The sequence below is a fragment of the Tiliqua scincoides genome, chromosome 13 (assembly GCF_035046505.1).
Source record: "Tiliqua scincoides isolate rTilSci1 chromosome 13, rTilSci1.hap2, whole genome shotgun sequence".
NCBI classification, from domain to species: Eukaryota; Metazoa; Chordata; class Lepidosauria; order Squamata; family Scincidae; genus Tiliqua; species Tiliqua scincoides.
This window is the reverse complement of record NC_089833.1, coordinates 161,571-187,688: the sequence shown is the minus strand read 5'-3', so window position 1 is coordinate 187,688 and position 26,118 is coordinate 161,571. Positions and strand designations below refer to the sequence as shown.

At 54.0% G+C, this 26,118-nt stretch overlaps 3 protein-coding genes across 3 annotated transcripts in view; 2 read left to right on the top strand and 1 right to left on the bottom strand.

The window, feature by feature from the left end:
• Window positions 1-5,392, top strand: part of COG7 (component of oligomeric golgi complex 7) — a 134,588-nt gene extending 129,196 nt beyond the window's left edge. The window contains exon 19 of the transcript XR_010795036.1: window positions 5,382-5,392. The gene's annotated coding sequence lies outside the window, so the exon portion shown is untranslated. The remainder of the gene's footprint in view (window positions 1-5,381) is intronic.
• A 10,277-nt stretch (window positions 5,393-15,669) lies between these two features.
• Window positions 15,670-21,427, top strand: KDM8 (lysine demethylase 8). Its single transcript, XM_066640785.1, has 7 exons — window positions 15,670-16,173; window positions 16,258-16,421; window positions 17,382-17,514; window positions 18,305-18,346; window positions 18,982-19,131; window positions 19,929-20,021; window positions 20,116-21,427. The coding sequence occupies exons 1-7, from the start codon at window positions 15,670-15,672 to the stop codon at window positions 20,278-20,280; spliced, it is 1,251 nt and encodes a 416-aa protein (XP_066496882.1). The 3' UTR covers window positions 20,281-21,427.
• On the bottom strand, window positions 20,895-24,264 carry NSMCE1 (NSE1 homolog, SMC5-SMC6 complex component). The gene is made up of 8 exons (XM_066640509.1): window positions 24,167-24,264; window positions 23,819-23,958; window positions 23,242-23,363; window positions 22,873-22,950; window positions 22,285-22,431; window positions 22,077-22,193; window positions 21,620-21,740; window positions 20,895-21,088 (listed from the first exon to the last, which is right to left on the bottom strand). The coding sequence occupies exons 2-8, from the start codon at window positions 23,937-23,939 to the stop codon at window positions 21,018-21,020; spliced, it is 777 nt and encodes a 258-aa protein (XP_066496606.1). The 5' UTR covers window positions 23,940-23,958; window positions 24,167-24,264; the 3' UTR covers window positions 20,895-21,017.
• Window positions 24,265-26,118: the final 1,854 nt, after the last annotated feature.

The following is a 26,118-nucleotide window of genomic DNA, read 5'->3' as shown; positions in this document are numbered from 1 at the left end:
ATCTGACCTGGATGCCTTTAAAAGGGGATTGGACAAGTTTCTGGAGGAAAAATCCATTACGGGTTACAAGCCATGTTGTGTATGTGCAACCTCCTGATTTTAGAAATGGGCTATGTCAGAATGCAAGGGAGGGCACTAGGATGAGGTCTCTTGTTATCAGGTGTGCTCCCTGGGGCATTTGGTGGGCCGCTGTGAGATGCAGGAAGCTGGACTAGATGGGCCTGATCCAGTGGGGCTGTTCTTATGTCTTATGTAAAAGTTTTGTTTGTGTGAATGTGACTATTTCAGGCTTTAGTTCCCTCCTTCAGTCTCCAGAAATGGAAGCATCTTGACATTCACATCTACATGCATATGACCACTAGCAGCCCAACCCTGTTCAGACCCTACACCAGGGGTCTCTGAACCCCGACCTGGGGGCCAGACACGGCCCACAGCAAGCCTCTTTCTGGCCCGCAGCCAACCTCTTGTCCCCTGACAGCCTCTGACCCACTCAACTGGATATGACCAGAACTGTGCTCTGATTGTGCCTGGAGAGTGTTCTGAGGGCCAAAAAGGTTGAATGAATGAGTGCATTCATTCATTCATTCACTCATTTAAGTTCCATCTCTAATTTATTTATTTAAATTTTATATTTAAATTTTTTTCTGGCCCTCCTCACCACGCCAGATATTTGATGTGGCCCTCTTGCCAAAAAGTTTGGAGACTGCTGCCCTACACCAATGGCACACAGATCCAGCACAATGTCCACAACGTCCTTGAGGGTGCCAGCATACACATGCTTTTCTGGGTGTGAGCCCTCTTCTGCACAATGGACCTTACTTTTGAAAAGACAAGCCTCGGGACTGAACATGGGGCTGGCTGCCAGCACATCTGCTATGCCCTGTTCAACTCAGTCGGCTGGCAGCATGAGCAGACTTGGCTCTCCCCTGGGAAGCAGGTTGGAGAGCAAAAGCCCTGTGCCAAGCCCAGAAGAGGCAGTGTCTGGTTTCCTGGGCCTGGTGTTACCAAAAAGGCTGTTTTGTTTAGGGGAATTAGTATATTAGCCTTTTGGAAACTTTTAGGATCGCAGGCTGGATAACAAGACAGCGTAGAGCAAAGAAATCCCTTGTTTAGCTTAAAGAGGAGACTGGGAGAAAGGTAACTTTCAATCAAAGGATTATATTTTATTGCAAAAACACACAAAGGTAAACATAATACACATGGAGAATTGATAAGTATAGATTTCTAGTACTTGTGTCTAGTGTACCTAGCTTATGGTGGCTGCATGTGCTATATATTTGGGTGCATCCGAAAAGGAATCAGAAACGGATAGGTTGTAGGGAAGTATTTTAGGGGTTCCTTAATCTGCTAAACCCAGTTTGCTAACTAAAGATGGGGGAAGAAGGGAGGAATAGATAGGGAAGAAGGGAAAGAGTTTTAGACGCAAGATATATTTACCTGTCTGGGGAGCAGTTGGATGGGAAAGAGTCCTAGGAAGGACCACTCCCATGGGAGGGCAGCCAGAGAGAGACATGTGCTCTGAGTTCTCTCTTAAAAGGGTTGTGTGACCTGGAAGCTGACCTAAACTGACCGGAAGTATCCCAGAGCTGTGCACATGCTCAGTATACATGTGGAGTATGTAAAACAAAGGGTAGAAGGGTCCAGAAATCAGCTATCAGCAAAGCCTGACTCTGGGGGAGGGGGGAGTAGCTTGCTTCCTGTTGCTACTGGATTTTGGAGTCTGGAGGTAGCTTAATGGCTGTGATTTAGTTAACAATAGGTGATAGACTTTGCTGCCAAAGTCCTCCTCCTTTAAGGTGTTTGCATATTCAGTGATTGACTTAAACAATAAAGACATTTCCAGTGTCTCTAGAGAAAATGAGTCTTCCCAGACTGAAGGTGGCCAACAACATGAGAAATGAGTGAGCTTATGATTTGACTCCTTTTGTGGCCTGTAAGAGAAGTTTTAGGCCTGCATTTTAGTCCAAAATACATAACCAGATATAAAAACACAACTTGGAAGGAAAAGGGGATTTTCACGTAACACCGGCAGGAAGTTCCCCAGCCCAGAACGCCCCGTCTCCAGCCCACACGCGCCAAATGCAGCAGTGTCAGGGAGGGGTAATGTCACCTTATCTTGGTTAGTTATTCCAGCCAGTAATATCAGAAAATGATGGCAATGTGTTGTTCTCTGCGAAAGTACACAGCAGAGCTATTTGTGCGACCCGGCAGCTGCGACTCTCCGCAGAGCAGATGGCCGTGAAAAACACAATGCTGGGAACAGGTTGATGAAGACATCACGGTCATTACCCCCCCCCCCATCACGACACTCAGTGGGGATGGGCAAGGCTGTCGGCTTGCGTCGAAGCAGCCTGCTCAGTGGCAGGAAAGTGCCCTGCTAGAACAATGAACACAGCACACGTGCTTCATCATATTGTCCGACTCCTGTGCAGGGGACCTGTGAGAGGTGGGCAGCACAGCAAAGGGCGCAGGAGGATCGCCCAAGCGAGCCAGCCAAGGTGGTCGCCGGACCTCTCTGGTGGGGACCCAAGGCTAGCAGGGCACACAACCAGGTCCTGATCAGGACAAGCTCTGGACTGGCACACGGATTTGCAGCTGACACAGGGGAGCCAGCACATGCCACAGCCAAGGCCCAAGAGCAAGGTGTTCCGGAAAGCCAAGCTGCTAACAGGACCTGGCCAGGTCATGCCTGGGGAGAGGTGAAAGGGCTGGCCAAAGTCGATGGGAGACCCAGGGCTGTGCCAGGCAAGCAGAGAGAGGAGAGGTTTGCTCCTCTCTGGAAGAACTTCCATGGCTGCTGCCTGGGAGTTGCCAGTCAACAGCGCTCAGAATTTATAAGTCCCTTTCTGGGACCACAGAGACGGGGCTGCATCTGTTGCATGTTCATTACCTCTGGCCATGACTTCCGCCTCCCTTCACAGATCGCATCCCGGCTTCCTCTCCCTGCTAATTCACACAGCTGGTTATTACTCACTGAGCTCCTGCTATAATTGCCAGGGGAGGAATTTTAAACAAATGTGTACAAGCAAACAGATGCTGTCATTTAAAAAATCGATCCGTCTCGTAAAAATGCCCACTTAGGACTTGAGTGGTGAACGGCTGAGTGGGTACACAGCCTCTTCCCAAACAACCCCCTCCCCAAACGGAAGCAGAGCCAGGGAGATTGATTCAAATGGGCAACCAAAGGGAGGTGGGAAAGGGGGAAGGACTGCCGAGACAGGCAAGCCCTGGCGGAGTGGGACCCCTCACCCCGGCTGCCTGGCTGCTTCTGGGAGCTCCTTGGGACGCCAGCACAGGGCAAGAGCACAGCTCTGCTGTGACCCTTCTTGCTTGCACACCATGTCAAGAGGGTGAGAAGGGCCTTCTCACCCATAGGGACCAGCAGGGGGTGAGGCACCCAAGAGCCAGCTTTCCTCGGAAAAGGTCATTAGGCTGAGCATGCTCTCAGTTTGGCCTCCTCAGTCAACATCAGTGCTCTGCCAATGGAATCAGGGGGTCAAGGGTGGTTGCTGGCAAACAAGAATGGACCCCCCCATCCCCTTCAGAGGAGGTTGACAGGTCATCCTGTCAAGCCCACCCCTGCCATTGAGAACCAGCTCTTTCTTGAAGGTGTACTAGTAGTTGGCAACCTTCAGTCTCGGAAGACTCTGGTATTGCGCTCTGAATGGTGGTTCTGGAACAGCGTCTAGTGTGGCTGAAAAGGCCGATTCGGGAGTGACAATCCCTTCCACACTGGGAGCAAGTGCAGTCTGTCCCTGGTCTGTCTCCCTGGCTAGGGGCCTTCCTTCTTTGCCTCTTAGCCTCAGACTGTTGGCAAAGTGTCTCTTCAAACCGGGAAAGGCCATGCTGCACAGCCTGCCTCCAAGCAGGCCGCTCAGAGGCCAGGGTTTCCCACCTGTTGAGGTCCACTCCTAAGGCCTTCAGATCCCTCTTGCAGATGTCCTTGTATCGCAGCTGTGGTCTACCTGTAGGGCGCTTTCCTTGCACGAGTTCTCCATAGAGGAGATCCTTTGGGATCCGGCCATCATCCATTCTCACAACATGACCAAGCCAATGCAGGCGTCTCTGTTTCAGCAGTGAATACATGCTAGGGATTCTTGAAGGAACCCTTACAACAACCCTGCAAAGTGCGGGAGTCATTGAAGCTGAGAGGGAGTGGCTGACTGGTCGTGGCAGAGGAGCAACTCAGACCAAGGCAGTCAGGTTGGCTGGGTGAGCACGAAGGAGGCAGAGTTGCTTGGACTGCCAGGTGGGCTCCAGAGCCAGCTGAGCACAGCCAGGCTGGCACCAGTAGGCTGTGCTGAGCCTGGCACTACCCCCCCCCCCCGGGTGTTGCAGTCCATGAAGCTTCAATCCCTCTGACTTGCCAATGGGCACAAGAGGGAAGTCACAGGGAGGCCCATGTGTCCCGACGGGAGGAACTGCTGATACCTGCTCAGGTTCCCCAAGGTACACTAGGCCCAGTCAGAGCTGGCAAGCACAAGCCAGTCAGGGCCCCCTTCCCTGGCTGTGCTGGTGGCAATTGAAGGTTTCCTTTGTTCTTGATGGGATGCTGGCATGACTTGGGAAGGAGATCGTGGCTGCCGCTGCTAGTCTGACATGAAGGCAAGGGGCCAACCTCTGTCACCACACCAAGAGGCCACCCAAGCAGGAGGGGACCCACCTGGGGTCGTCTTGCCTGGAGCCAGCCCCACATGGACAGAGAAAGGCTGGGACAGGTGGCCTTTCAGCCCAAAGAGGGCAATGCCCTGAAATGCACATGTGTTCCAAATGTAACACACTGTTCCAAATGTAAAAGATCCTCCCAGGGCCAGCCCCTCCACAGGTGACACACGGCAAGACCCACAAGGCCTCCTTTTGCTCACAACCTCTTGGCTGAAAGTGTCAGCATGCTCGTATTCTCCAAAGTTTCTTTGCGGTGACATTCAGTTCTTCCAGGGACTGTCTGTACAGAATAGGAGGCTAGCTGGCAACAGAACGCAGGAAATCCGGCCTCTAACATCATCTGTGAATTGCAGAGAGGCTGGTGAGAATCCTGGTTCCAGAAAGTGTGATGGAGAAGTGGAAGCGAGGCTCCAATGCCAGCCAGCAGCAGATGGCAAAGATCCTCCAGGAAGTCAGCAGAAGGAAAGCTCTCCTCTGGGACTGCAGGGCCTCTGTGGCTCCTCCTCACTCTGGTGCACATGAGGATTTGGAAAGGACCATCATAGTCCATCATAGGACCATCATACTCCAGGGCACCTGGAGGGCCCTGCCCCATTCTGGGCGCCGCAGCTGAACATTGACAAACAGGAGCAGGTCCAGAGGAGGGCAACCAGAGTGAGGAGGGGGCTGCAGACCAGGTCCTGTAAGGCCAGGTGGAAGAAGCTGGGCATTCTGAGTGTGGAGAAGAGATGGTAAGGGGGGGACCTGATAATGTCTGCCAAAAATCCATGCCTCGAGTTATTTGCCTCTCCTCTCCCAAGTTTCTTCGTCCATTATTTTTATTTTTAAATGGTACATTTCTGAGCAGAACCGATGACTTTGCTAGTGCCGAGAGCCACTCAGACAGCTGCCTTCAGATGTGGGACACAACAGGGGGCACGGCAGACACTTACCTAGGGCTGTTATGTCACTTGCACTAGTACCCAACACCCTGTTGGAGGAAGCTCTTAAAACTGGTTTCCTCTTTAGGGGGGAAGCAGAGCAGCTTCAGCAGCAGAGCCCCCCCCCCCTTGCTGGGAATCAACCCAGGGAGCCTCCCACACCCGGCTGACTGCTAATCAAGAAAGACAAAGAACATTGGCTGGTTGAAGTTGCAAGGAGATTCATTTACTCACGGTTCATTAGAAGTATGGTTACAGCATCTGATTGAGATCAGAGGTTACTCTAACTTAAAAGATAACAAGGCCCTGAAGCTGCCTCGTCCTGCATGTGCCATGTGGTCAAGTTGGCGTCACCAGCAGAGCCCTGCTGGGAGCAATCTTGTCTGGTCAGTGGTTGGTGAGGAAGAGAGGGCGTGCTCGGAGAAGAAGGGATAGTTATTGTGTCTGGGCCATGCCCCCACATATGTCATCCAAAGGGGACAGGTTGGAGGGTCACTGGGCCATGGAGAAGGTAGGGTCACTGGGCTATGGCTTAACCCTTTCAATGGACAGTATCCTGCCACCTGTGGAAGCAGACGGAATTGTACCAACTCCAATACCCCTTCTCAACTCCGGATGCCCAAGTCCAGTTTATTCATACTTTCACGTAGACTCTGGAACTTATCTTTTGTTAGCAGGTTGGTCAGAATGTCTGCTATCATTTCTTGGGTTGGACAGTAGTCTATCCTGACAAGTCCTTTCTTAATCATGTCACGCACAAAGTGGTTTCTGATATCTATGTGCTTGGTGCGTGCATTGTGGCTTTCTGACTGTGCCAATCTGATACAACTCTGGTTGTCTTCAAACACCTGGATTGGCTTTTGTTCATCTATGCCCAAATCATCCAACAATTTACAAAGCCACATTACCTCTCTGCATGTTTCTGATGCAGATACATATTCTGCTTCTGTGGAAGAAAGAGCAACAGAGGTTTGTTTTCTGCTTGCCCAGCTGATTGCTCCATTTCCATACAAAGCCAAATGTCCACTTGTTGACTTTCGGTCAGTTCTGTCTTCTCCCCAATCTGAGTCACTGTAGACTACTAACTTGGGTCTTTCACTGGCTGGCAACTTCAGTTTGAAGTCTTGGGTGCCTTTTAGGTACCTTGCAACCCTTTTCACTCCAAGCCAGTCCCATTTTGTGGGAGAATTATTTTTCCTACTCAGAATTCCAACAGAACTCGCAATGTCCGGACTAGTTGTGTTTGAAAGATAAAGCAATCAGCCCACTGCTTCTCTGTATTGTGTATTGTTTGGGAGAGGTTCACTTTCATCAGTTTGTTTGAGAAAGTTGGTCTCCATTGGTGTGCTGGGTGTGCATCTTTGAGTCCTAGTGACTCCAACAAGTCCAGAATCTTTGTTTTCTGGCTAAGAAGAAAACTTCCATCTTGTTCTTTTTCTACTTGCATACCCAAGTAATAAGTCACCTTTCCCAGTTCTTTCATTTCCACTTCTTTCTTCAAGTGGTTAACTATTTCTTTGTAATCTTGTCCTTTCTCATAAAAACATAGCAAGTCATCCACGTAAACCAAGACATAAGTCCATTTTCCATCCTTTTGTCTTGTGTACAGACACTGGTCTGCTGCACCTTGTGTGAAGTGTAGTTGTGTCAGCATGTAGTGCAGTTTTTCGTTCCAAGCTTTGACTGATTGCTTTAAGCCATACAGCCCCTTCTGAAGTTTGCATACTAGATGAGCCTTCTTGCTGTCTGTGAAACCTGGTGGTTGTTTCATGTAAAGCTTCTCTTTAATTTCTCCATGGAGAAATGCAGTCTTAACATCTAAATGTTGGACAGACATATTCCTTGAAGCAGCTATGCTTAGAAGCAGTCTTATAGTAGTGTGTTTAACTACAGGTGCAAAAACTTCATCAAAGTCTTCTCCATATTTCTGGGAGAAACCTTTGGCTACAAGCCTTGCTTTATAGTGCTCTATTTGACCTTGTGCATTTGTTTTGGCCTTAAAGACCCATTTGCACCCTATTGCCTTTTTATTTTGAGGTAACTTGGTTAATTTCCATGTTTTGTTTTTGTGTAGTGCAGCTGTTTCTTCTTGTGCAGCCCTTTTCCACTTACTTGATACATCTGCAGGCATTGCTTCTACCTCTTCCCAGGATTCTGGTTCACGTTCTGACGACGACCTTGCAAGGTAGGTCAGCCCAACGTGGAACGCCTTTGTTCTCTCGGGATGAACGTCTGGGTTCTGCTGGAACTTGGTCTGCCTCTGCAGCAACTTCTGGCTCCAGCAGTTCCTCTTCTTCATCAGTCTCCTCTTCTGCTGCACTGGTCTCAGACTCTGGTGATGAGGGTCCTGGTATGCTGTTATGATAAACTGGTACATACATGAGTTCCTCATCTGTCTGTGATTGACCATTAATGAACCTTTTGCTTGTCAGCCTTTTCATTCTCTGCAAAGTATAGACCATGCCTAGTGGTCATCTTTCCAGTGTGCATGTCCATAACTTTGTAACCTTTTGTTCCTGGAGCATATCCCATGAAGAGACCTTCTTCAGCTCTCAGGTCTAGCTTGGACCTTTTCTCCTTTGGAACATAGGTATAGACTTTGCATCCAAACACGCGAAGATGCTTCATGTCTGGTGCCCTGCCATGCCACAGCTCAAAAGGGGTTTTGTTGCTTACAACACCCTTTGTGGGTAGTCTGTTTTGCAAATAGTTGGCAGTGATTATCGCTTCACTCCAAAAATTTGTGGGTAGCTCTGCATCAGTCAGCATGCATCTAGCCATTTCTAAGAGGCTTCGATTTTTGCGTTCTGCAACAGCATTTTGTTCTGCTGTGTATGGTATAGTTATTCTGTGTTTGATTCCTTGGCTTTCTAGAAGTGACTTTGTGTGCTGTGAGGTGTACTCACCACCGTTGTCAGTCTGCAACGCGCCAGGATTCCTTTCAAACTTGTTCCTCACCATTGCTAGGTATTTTCTGAGCATTTCAGGAACTTCATTTTTCTCTCTCAGCAGATAAATCACTGTATATCTCGAGAAATCATTTACAAACGTTAGTATATATTTATAGTTCCCTAGTGAGTGACTGGGCATTGGACCTACTAGATCACTGTGAACAATTTCCAGAACTCTGGTGCTGCGCTGTTCAGTCCTCTTTGGGAAGGATGGACTGACTGCCTTGCCTTTGATGCAACATGCACATCTGTCTGGATGGTTCTCATTGTGTTTTACCTGTAATCCTTTTGCGAGGTCCTTGTTTTGCAAGTCCAGGACTGCAGCTGTGTCTCTGTGTCCCAGCCTGCGGTGCCACAAGTTCAAACAGTCTTTGCTGCAGGTTTGCTTGGCACTCATCAGCTGTGCTTCTTCTTGGCACAAATCTAAAACATAAACTCCATCTCTTGATGGAGCTTTAACACCTTGAGCTGTTAAAGTATTATCACTTACTTGTATTATGTCACAGCCTTTTTCTGTGAACTGTGTGCCCATGTTTGACCATCTTTGATACACTCAGCATGTTTCCACTTATGTCTGGAGAATACACAACATCATTTACTGTAACGTTTATTGAGGGGGAGGGGGAGGGAGGGATTGCAGAGGGGGAACAGGGGCAAACAGAAGTATTGCTCTCCCTCTGCAATACCGGGTAGATGGGACTCGTCAGCCTAGGAAGGCAGCTCATCTAAGAGAAGGAAACTCTGACCTCAAACCTCCACTACCTTGTGGCTATATCCAGTTGTGGAAAAGGCTTCAGGAGTCAACCTCGAGGCAAAATCAGGAGCCGGAGTCCCTGAGGCAGTTCATGGCTGAACAGTCACGTTCTGGCAACTCCTGCGACGCCGCTGGAACCAACCGTATTGGCTTCTGCCTTTCCATTGGACCATTCCAGCAACGTGGAGAGGGGGGATTTGCTGCATGGGTAACAGCCTATCCTCCATACCTTCTTTACCCAGACTTCGCACACTGGAGAGGACACTCCAACTTCGCCATACGGTGTCGGCACAACACGGGAAGCAGCAGTTACCGGTTATAAGTCTTCGCTCGATTGGCGTAGAGCATGACGCCAGGGGCTGCTTCCGACGGTGGGAGAGATCATTGCATCTCATTGGGCAGCTACAGCCCGCCTTAAGCTGGGCACTCCCCAGCCAGTAAGGTGTTGCCTCGCCACGGTCCATTAACCTCATGGGGTGCGTGGGGTTTAGGGTGAAAACCGACAAGCGGATCGACAACTCTGCACCATGCAACAGAAAACAGAAAACTCCTGCCCTAAAGCTGGGCACCTGGAACTTTAGGACAATGACACCTGGCTTCTCTGATGACCTGCAAGAAATAGACGACGCACGCAAAACAGCTGTCATCGACATGGAACTGAGCAGACTGCAGATGGACATCGTCGCCCTTCAAGAGACTAGGCTGCCAGATTCCGGATCTGTCAAGGAGAGAAATTTCTCATTTTTCTGGCAGGGATAACCACCAAACGAAACCAGGGAACATGGCGTTGGCTTTGCGGTCAGAAATACCCTGCTGAAATCCATCATTCCACCTACTGTGGGAAGTGAAAGAATTTTGTCCCTGCAGCTCCAGTCATCAGCAGGACCTGTCACTCTCATCAGTGCTTATGCACCGACTCTGTCGTCTCCAGCAGAAGCCAAAGACAAATTCTATGATGACCTGGCCACCACTATCAAGAAGATGCCTATAAAAGAGCCATTGTTCATCCTTGGCGATTTCAACGCTAGAGTTGGTGCTGATAACAGGTTCATGACCCACTTGCTTAGGTCAGTTTGGCACTGGATGAACGAAAATGGCCAACGCCTGCTAGAGTTTTGCTGTCATCACGGTCTCTGTGTCAGCAACACATTCTTCAACACAAAGCCCCAACATAGAGTCTCTTGGAGACACCCAAGATCAAAGCACTGGCACCAGCTCGACCTGATTCTCACCAGACGCTCCAGCCTTCCCAGCATCAAGATCACATGCAGTTATCAGGGTGCTGCCTGAGACACTGACCACTCCCTGGTGTGCAGCAGAGTGAAACTGCAAACAAAGCGACTGCATCACACGAAAAAGGAAGGAAGACCTCGCATTGATACCAGCAAGACCCAGGATCAGAGAAAAGTGGAGGAATTTGCACGAGCGCTTGAGGAATCTCTTCCAGGCCCAGCCGACGCAAATGCATCCAACAGATGGGAACATTTCAAGAATACCGTTTACAACACCGCCTTCTCCATATTCGGCAAGACCAACAAGGCGGCAAACTGGTTTGAAGCCCACTCTGAGGAGTTGACACCAGTCATTGAGGAAAAGAGGAGAGCTCAAGCAGCATACAAGGCCAGTCCCAGTGAGCGCAACCTGCAGGTCCTCCGAGCTGCTCGCAGCAAAGTCCAACAGACTGCCAGGAGATGTGCTAACGACTACTGGCTCCAGCTCTGTTCCGAGATACAGATAGCAGCTGACACGGGCAACATCAAGGGGATGTATGATGGTATCAAGCAGGCCCTAGGTCCAACACAGAAGAAAATTGCCCCTCTGAAGTCTGCCGTAGGAGAGGTCATCCAGGATCGGGCGCAGCAGATGGAACGCTGGGTGCAGCACTACTCTGAGCTATATTCCAGAGAAAATGTAGTCACCGAAGAAGCACTGAACAACACTGAGTGCCTGCCTGTGCTGGAAGAGCTTGACAGTGAACCAACCCTAGAAGAACTTCACGTGGCCCTGGACTCCCTTGCCTTTGGCAAGGCACCTGGAAAAGACAGCACCCCTGCTGAAGTCCTAAAGTACTGCAAAGAGATCATCGTCACTGAGCTGCATGAAATCCTCTGTCTTTGCTGGAGAGAAGGTGGAGTACCTCAAGACATGAGGGATGCAAACATCATCACGCTGTACAAGAACAAAGGTGACAGGGGTGACTGCAACAACTATCGCGGCATCTCTCTCCTTAGCGTTGTAGGAAAGCTGTTTGTCCAAGTTGCACTAAAGAGGCTCCAGGTACTTGCAGAGAGCGTCTATCCGGAAACACAGTGTGGATTCCGAGCCAACAGGTCCACCACTGATATGGTATTCTCCCTTAGACAACTGCAGGAGAAATGCAGGGAACAATGACAGTCACTCTTTATAGCCTTCATAGATCTCATGAAGGCATTCGACCTGGTCAGCAGAGATGGCCTCTTCAAGATCCTCCCCAAGATAGGATGTCCACCCAGGCTCCTCAGCATCATCAGATCTTTCCACAAGGACATGAAGGGCACTGTTGTCTTCGATGGCTCCACATCAGACCCCTTTGACATCCGAAGCGGAGTGAAGCAGGGCTGTGTTCTTGCACCAACCTTGTTTGGGATTTTCTTCGCTGTCCTGCTGAAGCATGCCTTTGGAACTGCAACAGAAGGCATCTATCTCCAGACCAGATCAGACAGAAAGCTCTTCAACCTCTCCAGACTGAGAGCAAAGTCCAAAGTCCAGCTGAAATGTCTGCGTGACTTCCTCTTTGCCGACGATGCAGCTATCACTACCCACTCTGCCAAAGATCTCCAGCAGCTCATGGATCATTTTAGCAAGGCCTGCCAAGATTTTGGACTTACAGTTAGCCTGAAGAAAACACAGGTCATGGTTCAGGATGTGGACTCACCTCCCTACATTACAATCTCTGCGCATGAACTGGAGGTTGTCCATGACTTTGTGTACCTTGGCTCAACGATCTCCAACACTCTTTCTCTCAATACCGAGCTAAACAAGCGCATTGGTAAAGCAGCTACCACGTTTTCCAGACTCACAAAGAGAGTCTGGTCCAACAAGAAGCTGACGGAACATACCAAGATCCAGGTCTACAGAGCTTGCATCCTGAGTACACTTCTGTACTGCAGCGAGTCATGGACTTTTCGGTCACAACAGGAGAGGAAACTGAACGCTTTCCACATGCGCTGCCTCCGATGCATCCTTGGCATCACCTGGCAGGACAAAGTTCCAAACAACAAAGTCCTGGAACGAGCAGTGCATACATCCCTAGCATGTATGCACTGCTGAAACAGAGACGCCTGCGTTGGCTCGGTCATGTTGTGAGAATGGATGATGGCCAGATCCCAAAGGATCTCCTCTATGGTGAACTCGTGCAAGGAAAGCGCCCTACAGGTAGACCATAGCTGCGATACAAGGACATCTGCAAGAGGGATCTGAAGGCCTTAGGAGTGGACCTCAACAGGTGGGAAACCCTGGCCTCTGAGCGGCCCACTTGGAGGCAGGCTGTGCAGCATGGCCTTTCCCAGTTTGAAGAGACACTTGGCCAACAGACTGAGGCAAAGAGGCAAGGAAGGAAGGCCCATAGCCAGGGAGACAGACCAGGGACAGACTGCACTTGCTCCCGGTGTGGAAGGGATTGTCACTCCCAAATCGGCCTTTTCAGCCACACTAGACGCTGTTCCAGAACCACCATTCAGAGCGCGATACCATAGTCTTTCGAGACTGAAGGTTGCCAACATGTCATGTTTATTGAATCGTCTGCTACACATTTCATTTTCACTGTCCCTTTTCCTTGGATCTGGACTTTCTTACCATCAGCTATGGTAATCTGACCTTCCTCGTCTGTGTCCATTTCTTGAAAGAAGCTTTGGATGGAACATGTGTGAAATGAGCATCCTGAATCAATAAACCATTCCTTCTTTTCTACTTTTTCTCTGAAGCAATGATTAAAATTGTTCTCTTGGTTTGAGCTGCTGCTCCTAAATCTGAATAGGATTGCCAACCCCCTTCTTTTGTTTCTCTCTCTGACCCTTCCCTCTACCTTGGGTGGAGCTTAGGTGCTGCTCCTTCCTGCCTGGCTGCTTTGAGTTGCAAATTTTTGCCACTCCTTATTTGTGGCCTCCCCCTCTGTGGCCTCTGTGACCCCTTATTTGTGAAGGAGTCGTTTGTGTGACTTAAACTCTGCTTTGTAATCTGATCCACTTGCAAGGTCCCCTTTCCTGAAATGTGTGCAATAGGATATCAGCTCTGCGAGTACGGCTTTATACTCCCTTCTCTCTCTTCCAAATATTGTTGACTTAAAGCCTTCAAATACAGATTCATCAAGACATCCTATGAGGAATGCCACCTTTTGGTCTTCCAAAAAAACCAAGTTGGTGAGCACTAAGTCATTGAAGAGCTGAGTCAATTTACTACAATATTTATCACAGTCCTCTTTCCTTTCCAATCTGAGGCAACACAAATCATTAATCAATCTGAACTGATCCTTCGCTCCTGTCTTTGCATAGGTTTCAGTCAGGACCGTTATCATATCTTTTGCTGTATTAGCCTCTTGAACATAAGGTAACTGAAGCTCAGTTAAGGATCTGAGAATGAGGCACTTAGCCTTCCCATCTGCCTGATCCCATTTTTCCATTTCAGCTTCTCCGCTCATTGGGCGCTCCTTATTTAGGGCAGGCATGGCTCCATACATTTGTATTTCTGCCTTTATCTTACAATGCCAGCTGTGGAAGCTTTTGGGGTTCAGCCTGACCATTGGTTGGACGGCTAAGGCTCCTACGTCTGTTCCTTCTGCCATTGTTTGCTTAGCAAGCAAGTTCGGCCTTCTCGATTGGGTGGGGAAGAGTTCCCAAAAATCAAAAATATTCTTTCAAGGTATCTGGGCTTCCCAATGCACAACCCACCTAGGTTTCTTGGTACCTGGTCTCTGCGTTCCTTAGTGCAACGTCCCTGGGTTTCTTAGTGCACGGTCCCTGGGCCCATAACCTGTTGGAGGAATCTCTTAAAACTGGTTTCCTCTTTAGGGGGGAAGCAGAGTAGCTTCAGCAGCAGACCCCCCCCCCTCTTGCTGGGAATCAATCCAGGGAGCCTCCCACACCCGGCTGACTGCTAATCAAGAAAGACAAACAACATTGGCTGGTTGAAGTTGCAAGGAGATTCATTTACTCACGGTTCATTAGAAGTATGGTTACAGCATCTGACTGGGATCAGAGGTACACTAACTTAAAGACAACAAGGCCCTGAAACTACCTTGTCCTGCATGTGTCCTGCAGAGCCCTGCTGGGAGTGATCTTGTCTGGTCAGTGTTTGGTGAGGAAGAAAGGGCGTGCTCGGAGAAGAAGGGATAGTTATTGTGTCTGGGCTGCGCCCCCACATAGGTCATCCAAAGGGGACAGGTAAAAGTGTAGGGTCACTGGGCTATGGCTTAACCCTTTCAATGGACAGTATCCTGCCACCTGTGGAAGCAGACGGAGTTGTACCAACTCCAACACACCCCACCATCTGGGTTTTGAGGGCGAGTTGCAGGGGAGCAGAGGAACCCCATCGTGCCCCCCTATGCAAGGATGCACCTCTCAATGTGCTGGGGCTCCCCCTCCTCCCACTAGGCCTTTCTCAAGGGGGTCTTCTGGGTATCCTTTCCTCCTGCACGTGCTGAGCCAGTGCAAATGCAGCCACTGGGAATAAAATCTCATGGTCCCTGAAGTCACTCCACACATCTCGCCAAAGGCAGCGCTCCCCGGAAAGCGGAGCACCTTCTTCCCAAGTTACGGCTTGGCAGTCAGTGCCCTGCAGAGTCTGCTCACCCACACACAACTGGGGGCTTTCAGAAGAAGGCTGCTCAGGCCTGGCACCTTTCTCCAGGGCTCTGCTCTCCACAATTCCAAATGCTCCCGACCTTCCCCGTTCAGGTTTTTCCGGCAGCTTTCAGAGGTGATTTGTGAGCGGCTGGGTGGCGCTGCGAACGGCAGAGAAATGAGGCGCCTGCAAGAGCCCCGGAGGCCCCGCTCTGTGCCGCCACTGAAGTCTGGGCGCGACTTCTGCTTGCCTGCAGCAGGGCCCAGAGCCAGGGAGGCACCAGGGCAAGCTCCGCGCTGCCGGCCGGAAAGGAAGGAGCGCGGCAGGGCGGGCTTCGCGCTGGGGCTGCCAGGCCTTCCGCCGCAGGGACGCCTGTCCCGAGGGAGGCCGGCTGAGAGCGGGGCTCCCGTGCGCGGCGCAGAGCCAGAGCCCTGCAGCAAGCGGCGCGGGGCGGCGGCCGAAGCGCGCCCCCGCCCGCCGACTCCGCCGCCCCCCGCGGCCGCAGGCGAGGCGAGCGAGCGGCCACGCGCAGCGCGCCTGCACAGGAGGAGCGGTGCCGGGCATGGCGGCGGAGCCTGCTGCGCGCGGAGGCAGCCCGCGGAGGCCCGTCTCCCCGGAGGCGCCGCCCTGCTGGGCCGCGGCGCGCGCGCTGCTGCCCGGCGCGCGGGAGGAGCTGCGGCTGGAGTTCGGCGCCCCGGTGGGGCGCAGCGCGGCGCTGCTGCTGCGGCGGGCGGCCGACCTGCTGTACGGCGCGGGCGGCGCGCGCGGGCCTCCGCCGGGGCTGCTGCGGCTGAGCGAGGCGGCCTGCGACCGCGCCTGGGAGCGCCTGAACGCGGCCGCCTGGCGCGCCGTGGACCGCGAGTGGCGCCGCGCCTTCTCCTTCGGCTGCCTCTTCCGCGCGCTCGGCCTGTGCCGCGCCGGCGCCGCCTCGCCGGAGGCGCTGCGGGCCTGCGACCTGGGCCTGCTGCTGGGCGCGCCCGTCCTCGACGGCGTCCTGCTGCGGCTCGCCGGCGTCCTGCAGCGGCACCTGCCCGGCCCCGGCGCCGCGCCGCCGCCCGCGCCCAAGGTACGTCCGCGCCCCGCGCAGCGCCCTCGCCGGCCGGGCCGGGCCGAGCCCGCTGGCCGCGCCAACGCCGCCTCCTCTTTGCAGAAGGTCCGGAGAGGCCCGCCGCCGCCCGCCGTGGAGCCCGCAGCGGCCGTGCCCCGCCTCCGCCGCCCGTCGCTGGAGCGCTTCAGGGACCGCTTCCTGGCCCCCGGGAAGCCCCTGGTGCTGCAGGGCCTGGTCGACCACTGGCCCTGCATGAGCAAGTGGAGGTGAGCGCGGCTCGGCACTTGGGCCGCCTGCCAGCTGGGTGGCGCGGAAGCTCTGCTGGGGGCTGAGGCCAGCCCTCTCTGATGATCCCTGCTGCAAAGGCCGGGACCCCCTCCACGATGCAGCACCCTCAGCCAGCCAGCCAGCCAGCCAGCCAGGCGGGGAAGACTTTTCTGCCCAGAGGCACAGCCCTGCCGAGCGCCATGGGCACAGGTAGCAGGTCACGGGGTTGGCAGCTGGGCCAGAACCCGGGACTCGAGTCACCTGCTTATCTATGGTAAGGCCACACCTGGAGTATTGTGTCCAGTTCTGGTCCCCACATCTCAAAAAAGACATAGCGGAAATGGAAAAGGTGCAAACGAGAGCGACTAAGATGATTACTGGACTGGGGCACCTTCCTTATGAGGAAAGGCTAAGGCATTTGGGCCTCTTCAGCCTAGAAAAGAGACGCCTGGGGGGGGAACATGATTGAGACATACAAAATTATGCAGGGGATGGACAGAGTGGATAGGGAGATGCTCTTTACACTCTCACATAACACCAGAACCAGGGGACATCCACTAAAACTGAGTGTTGGGAGAGTTAGAACAGACAAGAGAAAATATTTCTTTACTCAGCGTGTGGTTGGTCTGTGGAACTCCTTGCCACAGGATGTGGTGACGGCATCTGGCCTGGATGCCTTTAAAAGGGGATTGGACAAGTTTCTGGAGGAAAAATCCATTACGGGGTACAAGCCATGATGTGTATGCGCAATCTCCTGATTTTAGAAATGGGCTATGTCAGAATGCCAGATGCAAGGGAGGGCACCAGGATGAGATCTCTTGTTATCTGGTGTGCTCCCTGGGGCATTTGGTGGGCCGCTGTGAGATACAGGAAGCTGGACTAGATGGGCCTATGGCCTGATCCAGTGGGGCTGTTCTTATGTTCTTATGCTCAGTGTGTCCCCCTTTGCTTTGTTGCAGTGTAGATTACATCCGCCAGGTGGCAGGCAGTCGCACGGTCCCTGTGGAGCTGGGCTCTCGCTACACGGACCAGGAGTGGTCCCAGACCCTCATGACGGTGGAGGAGTTCATCAGCCGCTACATTGAGAACGAGGTTTGTGTTGGAGGAATCTTTAAACTGGTTTCCTCTTTAGGGGGGAAGCAGAGTAGCTTCAGCAGCAGACCCCCCCTCTTGCTGGGAATCAACCCCAGGGAGCCTCCCACACCTGGCTGACTGCTAGTCAATAAAGACAAACGGCAATGGCTGGTTGAAGTTTGCAAAAGAAGTCATTTACTCACGGTTCCATTGTAGTGTGTTTACAGCATCTGATTATGATCAGAGGTTACACTAACTTAAAGACAACAAGGCCATAAAGCTGCCTCGTCCTGCATGCCATGTGGTCAAGATGGCATCACCAGCAGAGCCCTGCTGGATGCCACCTTGTCTGGTCAGTGGTCGGTCAGGTAGAGAGGGCGTGCTCGGAGCAAAGGGAAAGGTTATAGGGTCTGGGCCACACCCCCGCACAGGTCATCCAAAGGGGACAGGTAAAGTGTAGGGTCACTGGGCTATGGCTTAACCCTTTCAGGACAGTATCCTGCCACCTCTGGAAGCAGACGGAGTTGTACCAACTCCAACAGTTTGGGCCTTTTGTGGGGGGTGGGGACAGGTGGACCACAGGTGATGGCACCTTCCTCTTGATGTAGGAATATCAAGGCTTTAGAGTCCTCAGAACATTTCTTCAGGCACTGTTGTGTGGGCTGGGGTGCCCTCCCCATGGGGATGAGCAAGGGCAGCTGGGGGTCGTCCATCCACCCTTAGCTCTGTTGCTCAGCTGGGTGTGTGTACCAAGTCAAACTTCTCAGCAACATCTCTTTCTTTCTGTCTTGCTGCTCTACAATTTCAGAACCAGGTTGGCTACCTCGCCCAGCACCAGCTTTTCGACCAGGTATGTCTGGGCACAGCTGTTGCGGTTCCTTGGTCATCATCTCTAAAGGGAAGAGATTTGCGCTCACTGGCAGGTGCTGGGATCTCACCCAGGAACTGCAGGGGAAGGGGGGACCAAAAGGGACCTCAAAGCTGGCCTTGCTCAGCAATACATACAGAGCATGAGGAGGGGCCGAGCACACAAGCAGGGAGGGCCCTCTTGGACCCCCCACCCCATTTGCCTGAACACCTTGCCTGCCTTCCTGACTCTGAATAGCATCAGCTCACTTGCTGAGTCATGTCAGCTGTGGCTTAATGGCCTTTGGCTTCATGTCACCACCACCCTGGGACTAGTCATGGCAGTCCCTGATGCCCACAGGAAGTTGGGGGTGGGAATATTCAGCATGCTGCAGAACAACTTCCTGCTGAAGGTCTTGGCTGTGGTAGCAGAGAATCCAACCAACTGCCATTGATGCATGCCCCCCATAGCCCAGCTTGGGTTCTTCCCCCCCTTCAGAGGTGCCTGGTTGAGATTCTCAACCCACCCATGGAGGTCTGGTGCCCCAAGCACTTGTCCAGGAACAATGTGTGGTAGGTCTGCTGGATAAAGAGATACGTGGGCCCCTGTGGGGCTGTTCTCTGACTGACCCTTGCCAGATCCCAGAACTGAAACAGGACATTGGCGTCCCTGACTACTGCTCGCTGGGCAAGATGGACGAGGATGAGATCACTGTCAACGCCTGGTTTGGCCCAGCAGGGACCATCTCGCCTCTTCATCACGACCCCCAGCAAAACTTCCTGGTGCAGGTCTGTCCTTTACTGCAAGGGTCTCCAAACCCCAGCCCGGGGGTCAGATGCAGCCCACAGCAAGCCTCTTTACCTCTTATCCCCTGAAAGACTGACCCACTCAACTGAGCATGACCAGAACTGTGCTCTGGTTGTGTCTGGAGGGTGTTCTGAGGGCGAGAGGTTGAATGAATGAGCCCATTCATTCATTTATTCACTCATCTAAGTTCCATCTCAAATTTATTTAAATTTTATATTCAAAAATTTTTTCCGGCCCTCCACACCACGCCAGATATTTGATGCGGCCCTCTGGCGAAAAAGTTTGGAGACCCCTGCTTTAGTGCAATGGTCTGGCTGCCAAACCCACCTCAGCTGGCCAGGCTGCTGCTGAGGAGGGGCAGGCCCAGGTGGGGCTCGGTCTTGTAATATGAGATGGGGACTTCCCTGGCTTACGGGGCAGGTCCTGGCAGGAGGCAGCAGCAGGAGCACATGCTGCCGGGAAACAACCCTTCTAGTGCCGCCTCACCCAGAGACCCAGTTTGGGATGGGCCTCACAAGAGCTTTTCCTCCGAGCCCTGCCTTGCTGCTGGGGGGGGGAGGCACAGGGACCGGAGACCAGTGTGCACTGGAAATGGGCCTGCAAAGGGTTAGGGTTATCCTTCGAAGACACGGGAGGGGCAGGGAGCTCACCCTCCTGTGGAGCAGAAACCAGGCTCCTGCTGCAGCAAATGAGGGAGGCTGAGCAGGGTTTGTCTGCCAAAGCAAAGCGCTGGCCTTGCTGACCAGGCACCTTCTGCGCCTGTCCACCCTGACTGCAGGTGATGGGACAGAAGTACCTCCGTCTGTACTCCCCCCAGCATTCAGAGAAGCTGTATCCTCATGAAGGACACCTCTTGCACAACACCAGCCAGGTGGGTGACAGCTGGCACTAGGCAGGGTGGTTTGGGGATTTCCACAGGGGTGCGGCGGCGGCGGCAGCAGACCAACACTCTGCTGCCTTTCTAGGTAGATGTGGAAGAACCAGACCTGGCCAGGTTCCCTGCATTCGAAGAGGCCCCTTTCCAGGACTGCATCTTGAGCCCCAGCGAGGTCCTGTTCATCCCTGCCAAGCACTGGCACTATGTGCGTGCCCTGGAGACCAGCTTCTCCATCAGTTTCTGGTGGGCATAGCTTTTGCTGGGGTGGACGACATGTCTCCCAGCTGTTCTGAGTTGCGGGCAGAAAGAGGCTCCCCTCTTTCCATGCAAGACTACAACTGTGGAGGGGGGTCATCTAGAGCGGATGCTGGGAGGGACTGATGCTCTTCTGTCACTTCTTGGCTCTAGTGTTGTTCATAGCTGCAGCCCAGGCATTCCCACCCTTGCGGGTGGCACCCCCTGTGTGGAAGGGCCAGAGTAGGCAGGCAGCCCCCACCCAGCTGCTGCTCTGGACAGAAGGCCCTCCAGAAGCCCTTCTGAGCTGCAAGGATGGCCAAGCAATGCCAGCAAGCAGCAAACTCCTTCAAAGAGGGCCAGGCCTCTTCCACCAACTGTCCTGTATAGTGTGCCACTGCCGCGGGCTGGGGGTAGAAGTGGGACAGGCTTTTCTTCCCCAGTTTCTGTACTGGGGGCTGTCCTGGAGGGAGTAGGGACCCTGCCAAAGCTGAACAAGCATTGAGGTCAGCTGAAGGAGAGAGCTGCCTATCACAAAGGATGAAAATGGCAGTTTGCAAGCCAGGACCCCCTTTGAAAGATGGTCCTTAAAAGTCTCGTCCCAGAGACCCCAGAAAGACTGCTGAATCCAAAAGCATTGTAAGACTTGTATTTCATCCTTTAAGAAATAACACACACAGGCAGCGCCTAGCGCCAGGCCAGGCCAGGGCACAGATCCACAGAGGATGCAGGCGCCTCTCCGCAAGGCTCGCCTACCTATCGCTGCCTGGTTTCCGCCAGGGAGGTCTGTCTGCTCTCTCTTGGGGTACCGGATGGTGGCTGAGGTTCTGGGGGTGGACAGCAGAAAGAGTCTGGTGAGCTCAGTTGCCTCGCCCTCTCCCCTTCCTCCTTCTCCTCCCCTTCCAGCCAGCTCCACCAAAGCTGCTGGCTTTTGATCAGTCCCAGCTTTGCAGAATTGTGCTGTGCAGACAGCAGGGACAGCCAGTGCTCTCTAGGGTCTGTTTCTGTTTACATCCTGCTCCCTGCAAATGCTGCCCCTTCAGCCTGTGAGCCTAGCCCAGAATTTCATAAACAGTGTTGAAATCTTACTGTCTTGTTCACTGGTGCTTCTCTCAGCCACCCAAGCAGCCAGAAGCTGCTACCCAATAAACACTCTATCATTAAAACAGCCACACACATCCCCAATGAGTTCCTACCAGGGACTGCTTCCTGCTGGTCACTCCCTCTCCTTGCCAAAAGGCACCTTTCACCCGTGTTAATCACAATGTGTCTCCTTCTCAACAGCAGACTAAGGGTGACCCACCCACCCCCCATAGGGAATGGGCTCCACGAAAGGGTTCCCAGGGTGGGGCCTTTACCTGGAATCCTGTGAGGCCAGAACTGCTTGCACTGAGGGCAGCGAGGCTCCACCTGGGCTCGGAAATACTTGGCGAGGCAGGGCAGGTGCATCCCAACCCCACAGTCCTCGCATGCCTGGCTCTGAAATGGTAGAGGTCCCACAGAATGAGAGGATGCTCCAACTGTATGGCTGTGTCCTTTCATCCCCCCAGCCTGTTTTGGGGAAGTTTCTAGTTCAAAGCTTGTGCCACCCAAGAATTTAGCTTCAACCCAGGAACTACGAGGAGCTAGAACAGAAGGTAGTTAAAGCAAAAACAAAGCTGCTAGTGGCTGGTCCAGACGCCAAGCAGCACAGAAGTAGGAATGCTGGCAGGCCAAGCAGTCTCCCCTCCTGGCTCTGCCCCTGCATAGCCATTCCAACCCAACAGCTGTTTAAGGAGGACTGAGCCGCAGAGGCTGTGGCTGCACCAGCCTGACCTGGATAGCGAGGCTGCGGCAGATGTGGCACTTCCGGGCTGAATCCGGGTAGTGGCGGAGGATGTACTGCTCCAGCTCCAGGATGCCACGGGTGTGCAGGGTGTACTCGCCCTCCTTCTGCAGGGAGAGAACAAAGGCTGTGTGGTACCACCCCTAATAGCTCACCCTGAGCAGAGGGGGGAGGGTTGCCCACCCAGCCATCGGTCACCTCGATCAGCCACTGGCCCTGCACCAGGCTCTGGAGCACCTGTTCGGCCTCTCGCTTCTTCATCTTCTTGGGCTTCAGCTGGTCAGCCAAATTCAGGATTTCCGTGGAGGATGCAAAGCCTGTCTCTGACATAATGATGAGGTCCAGCTGCAGGAGACACCCCCCCCCCCCCCGCTGCTGAGGAAGAATACTTTGCACTGCCATTCAGCTCCTGGTGGCAGATGCCGCAAGACTCCCTGGTGCCTTTTGCCCCATTATGGATGGGGGGGAGACCCAGCCAGGACGTGCATCCCCAGGGCAGAAGAGATGCAGCCACATTTGCCACACCCAGCAGCCCCATCTGTTCTGACACCAAATACCTGCACTGGAAAGCATTTGAGGAGAGGGGCACCATCCCCTGCCCCTCCTCCATCAAACAGGACTCTTAAAAGTGGGCAGTCCCTACTTGCCCCTTGTCTGTCCCGGAAGTGAGGAGAGAGCATCTCCCTCCTACTGCCCACTTTCCACTCTTCAACATGAGAACGGCCCCGCAAGCAAGTGCTCAGCTGGCAGGCACAGGTGTGGCTGTTCCAGTGCAGCCCCACTTACAGTCTTTTTGAACAGCTCCAGCTCGTTCTCCGAATAGTCACTGGCCATTTTGGTCACGGCTGTTTCAGCCAGATTCACCTGGGGGGAGGAAGCAAGCAGTGAGCCCTGGGGCAGAGGAGCGGAGGGCTGTGATACACAAGGGACTCCACAGAATGCCCAGCCTGCTCCAACTGCACTCCACCACCACCCTCCTGGCCCCCTCCGGCATCCACCCACAGCTTAAGAGAAATGTGCGGTTCGGCCCTGCAGCCAGGAAAGCTGCGTATTTCACTGGCAGGAGGGTAGCCAGACCTGCTGCTCCTGAGCAGGGACCCCCCACCAGCCAGCCTGTTTCGGATGCCACGAGGGGGCAGCAGGTGTCCGCCTTACCAGGGCGTAGTAGGTCCTCCCGTTGGCTTCCGCCAGGCCCTTCCGGATCTCCATGAACAGGGGCTGGAGCTGAGCGTTGACCACGGCGATGAAGTCGTCCAGCCTGTCGTGCGCGTAATGGACTGGGGAGCAGGTGCACGGAGAGGCTGCAGGCGGTGCCTCTGTGCCCTCTTCCCCAAGCCAGACCTCCGCCCGCCAGACCTTCTCCGGCTGCGCTGCCCTCCTCCCCAGGCAGAGGAAACGCCGACTGCCCCGGGAGGAGGACGAGAAACCGGAAAGGCCCAAGTGCCTCTGTCTGGAAGCCCCCCGGGGGGAGAGTCCACCGCTGAGCTCTCCCTGCAGGGGAAAACTCTTCCCGCTACGGGGTTCAGTCCTGCCCAGGAGCCACCCCGTGCGCCCCTCGGATGCTTGAGGGCGGCCCCCTTCTCCAAGCGGAGCCTCGGAAGCCTCCACGAACGCTTCTGCGGGGCCCGCACCCCGGACCCTCCCCGTCCCAGCTGCCCGCCTGCGCCCACCCGCGCCCAGCGCGCGTTGCCCGACGGCGGGGCGACCGGCCCGGCCCAGCCCGGCCACTCACCGGCGTGCAGCTCGCAGCAGCGGCGGTGCAGCCTGCCAGCCTCCGCCCGCTCCACGATGCCCAGGCGCAGGAGGGCCTGCAGGAAGCGCCGGTGCGCGTCGCTCAGCGGCTGGCCGGCCATCGCCGGGGTGCCGCTGCCGCTGCAGGGGGAAGGCGGAGGGTGAGCGCCGGACGGCACTCCCGTCCCCGGAGCCCCCTGCGGCCGCTGCCCCGCAGCTGGTCTGGCCTCTGCCCACGGCCACCGGGGGAGCAGGAGCAGCTGCAGGCCGGTCTGCAGGGGCCTCGGCTCCGCGGCAGCAGGGTCAGCGTGCGCTCCCCGCAGGGCACCGGCCTTCCAGGCGCGCTCACCCGCAGCGGGGAAGAAGCGTCGGCGCCCCGCCGCTCCTGCTGGCCCCGCCCCGGAGGGAGGGCTTCCGCGGCACTGCTGCCCCGGAGGAGGGGCGCCGGCCGCCCCGCCCCGCCCCAAGAGCACGCCGCGCAGGCCTGCCAACGGCCGAGAAGAGCCGCGCGACTGGCGAGCCTTGCGCGTGCCCGCCGGTGGCTCCTGTGCTGCTGGGGGGCGGCGTCGAGCCCGTCCCCCTAGGCGGCACCCTCCGTCCCGCAGGCGCTCTGGAGGCTGCAGCGCCCTCGGGCTCCAGCGCCAACCGGTGCAGTGGGGCCTGGAAGGCGGCGGAGCCGGGCCTCCCCACAGTCGCCAGCAGCGCAGCGGGCCCTGGCAAGCCAGATTTCTGCCCGCTACAGCCCAGGGCCTGCAGGCCCCTTCTGGCTGGGCCGGGGGTCTGAGACGGGGAGGCCACGTGTCAGCTCCACAGCCTGGAAGGCCTTCTGGGGCCTTTGGGAGGCCTTCCGAAGCACAGGGAGGCAGTGCGCGGCCAGAAGACCCTTCTGGAGGAGGTCTCCAGAGACTGCTCCAGGAGGCCCTTCAGGCACCAGGTTGTCACCTGCCTTGTATCAAATCCGTGGGGAGCAGGGAGGAAAAGGCAATTCCAGGTGACAAGCCATGGTGGCCAGGTGCAACCTCCTGGTTCTAGGAGCAGGCCGTCTCTGAGTGCCAGGTGCAAGGGGAGGCACCCGGATGCAGGTCCCTTGTGTGCTCCTTGAGGCATCTGGTGGGCCACCGTGAGATCCAGGAAGCTGAACTAGATGGCCCCTCGGCCTGATCCAGTGGGGCTCTTCGTATGTTCTTAAGGGCAGCTGTAGTAGTGCATTCAAACACAGGAAAGTGAAACATGTAACTGTTGGGAGTTGGTACGTCTGCTTCCGAGAGGTGGCAGGATACTGTGCATTGAAAGGGTTAAGCCATAGCCCTACACTTTACCTGTCCCCTTTGGATGACCTATGTGGATGACCTATGTGGCCCAGACACAATAACTATCCCTTCTTCTCCCAGTACGCCCTCTCTTCCTCACCAACCACTGACCAGACAAGATGGGTCACAGCAGGGCTCTGCTGGCGCCACCATCTTGACCACATGGCACATGCAGGACAAGGTAGCTTCAGGGCCTTGTTGTCTTTTAAGTTAGAGTAACCTCTGATCTCAATCAAATGCTGTAACCATACTTCTAAGGAACCATGAGTAAATGAATCTCCTTGCAACTTCAATCAGCCAATGTTCTTTGTCTTTCTTGATTAGCAGTCAGCCTGGTGTGGGAGGCTCCCTGGGTTGATTCCCAGCAAGAGGGGGGGTCTGATGCTGAAACTACTCTGCTTCCCCCCTAAAGAGGAAACCAGTTTTAAGAGATTCCTCCAACAGTAACTTCGGACCAGAACCGCTAGGCCCCAGCCGTGGGTCACCCCCAGCTCAGAATTTGCAGGCCCCGAGAGTCAGCCCCCCCTCCTTCTAGTCTAGTGTGTTTCTAGAACACAAGGCCTTGGATCAACTCTGTGTGTGTTCTGGCATTGTTTAAAGGTGAAATGGGCAGTGTGGAGTTCAAATGTTTGCTTGGAGAACAGAAGAGAAAGAAACATTGGAAAAATGACGTTTATTCCACCTGGGCTTAGTTTCAAAATCCTCACATCATAATGTGGGAGATGGTGAAAGCCAGTCCTTGGATGCCCATTATTAGAAAAGCAAATGAGGAAGATTTTGCTGAGGTCAAAGAAATGCCGTAGCATTACTCAAAGTAAGGAAATGATCCCATTCTGATGAATGTTTTCATTTAGTTTCGATCTTGCTCATGCTAAGTCAAAACTATCAGCTTAAAAAGTTGTTCTAATAATGTAGTTAACATCTATTTTGTAGGAAAATTTAGGAAAGGGGGCGAATCAGGCATCTTCTGGTCTAGAGGGTAGAGCCTCCG

Excerpts from the sequence above, each read along its gene's own strand:
- KDM8 (XM_066640785.1), top strand. The coding sequence starts at position 15,670 with ATGGCGGCGGAGCCTGCTGCGCGCGGAGGCAGCCCGCGGAGGCCCGTC. Across the intron at positions 16,174-16,257 it reads CGCCGCCGCCCGCGCCCAAG|AAGGTCCGGAGAGGCCCGCC; the intron begins GTACGTCCGCGC and ends TCCTCTTTGCAG. Across the intron at positions 16,422-17,381 it reads CCCTGCATGAGCAAGTGGAG|TGTAGATTACATCCGCCAGG; the intron begins GTGAGCGCGGCT and ends GCTTTGTTGCAG.
- NSMCE1 (XM_066640509.1), bottom strand. The coding sequence starts at position 23,939 with ATGGCCGGCCAGCCGCTGAGCGACGCGCACCGGCGCTTCCTGCAGGCC. Across the intron at positions 22,194-22,284 it reads AGGGCCAGTGGCTGATCGAG|AAGGAGGGCGAGTACACCCT; the intron begins GTGACCGATGGC and ends CTCTCCCTGCAG. Across the intron at positions 21,741-22,076 it reads GCCGCAGCCTCGCTATCCAG|AGCCAGGCATGCGAGGACTG; the intron begins GTCAGGCTGGTG and ends CTACCATTTCAG.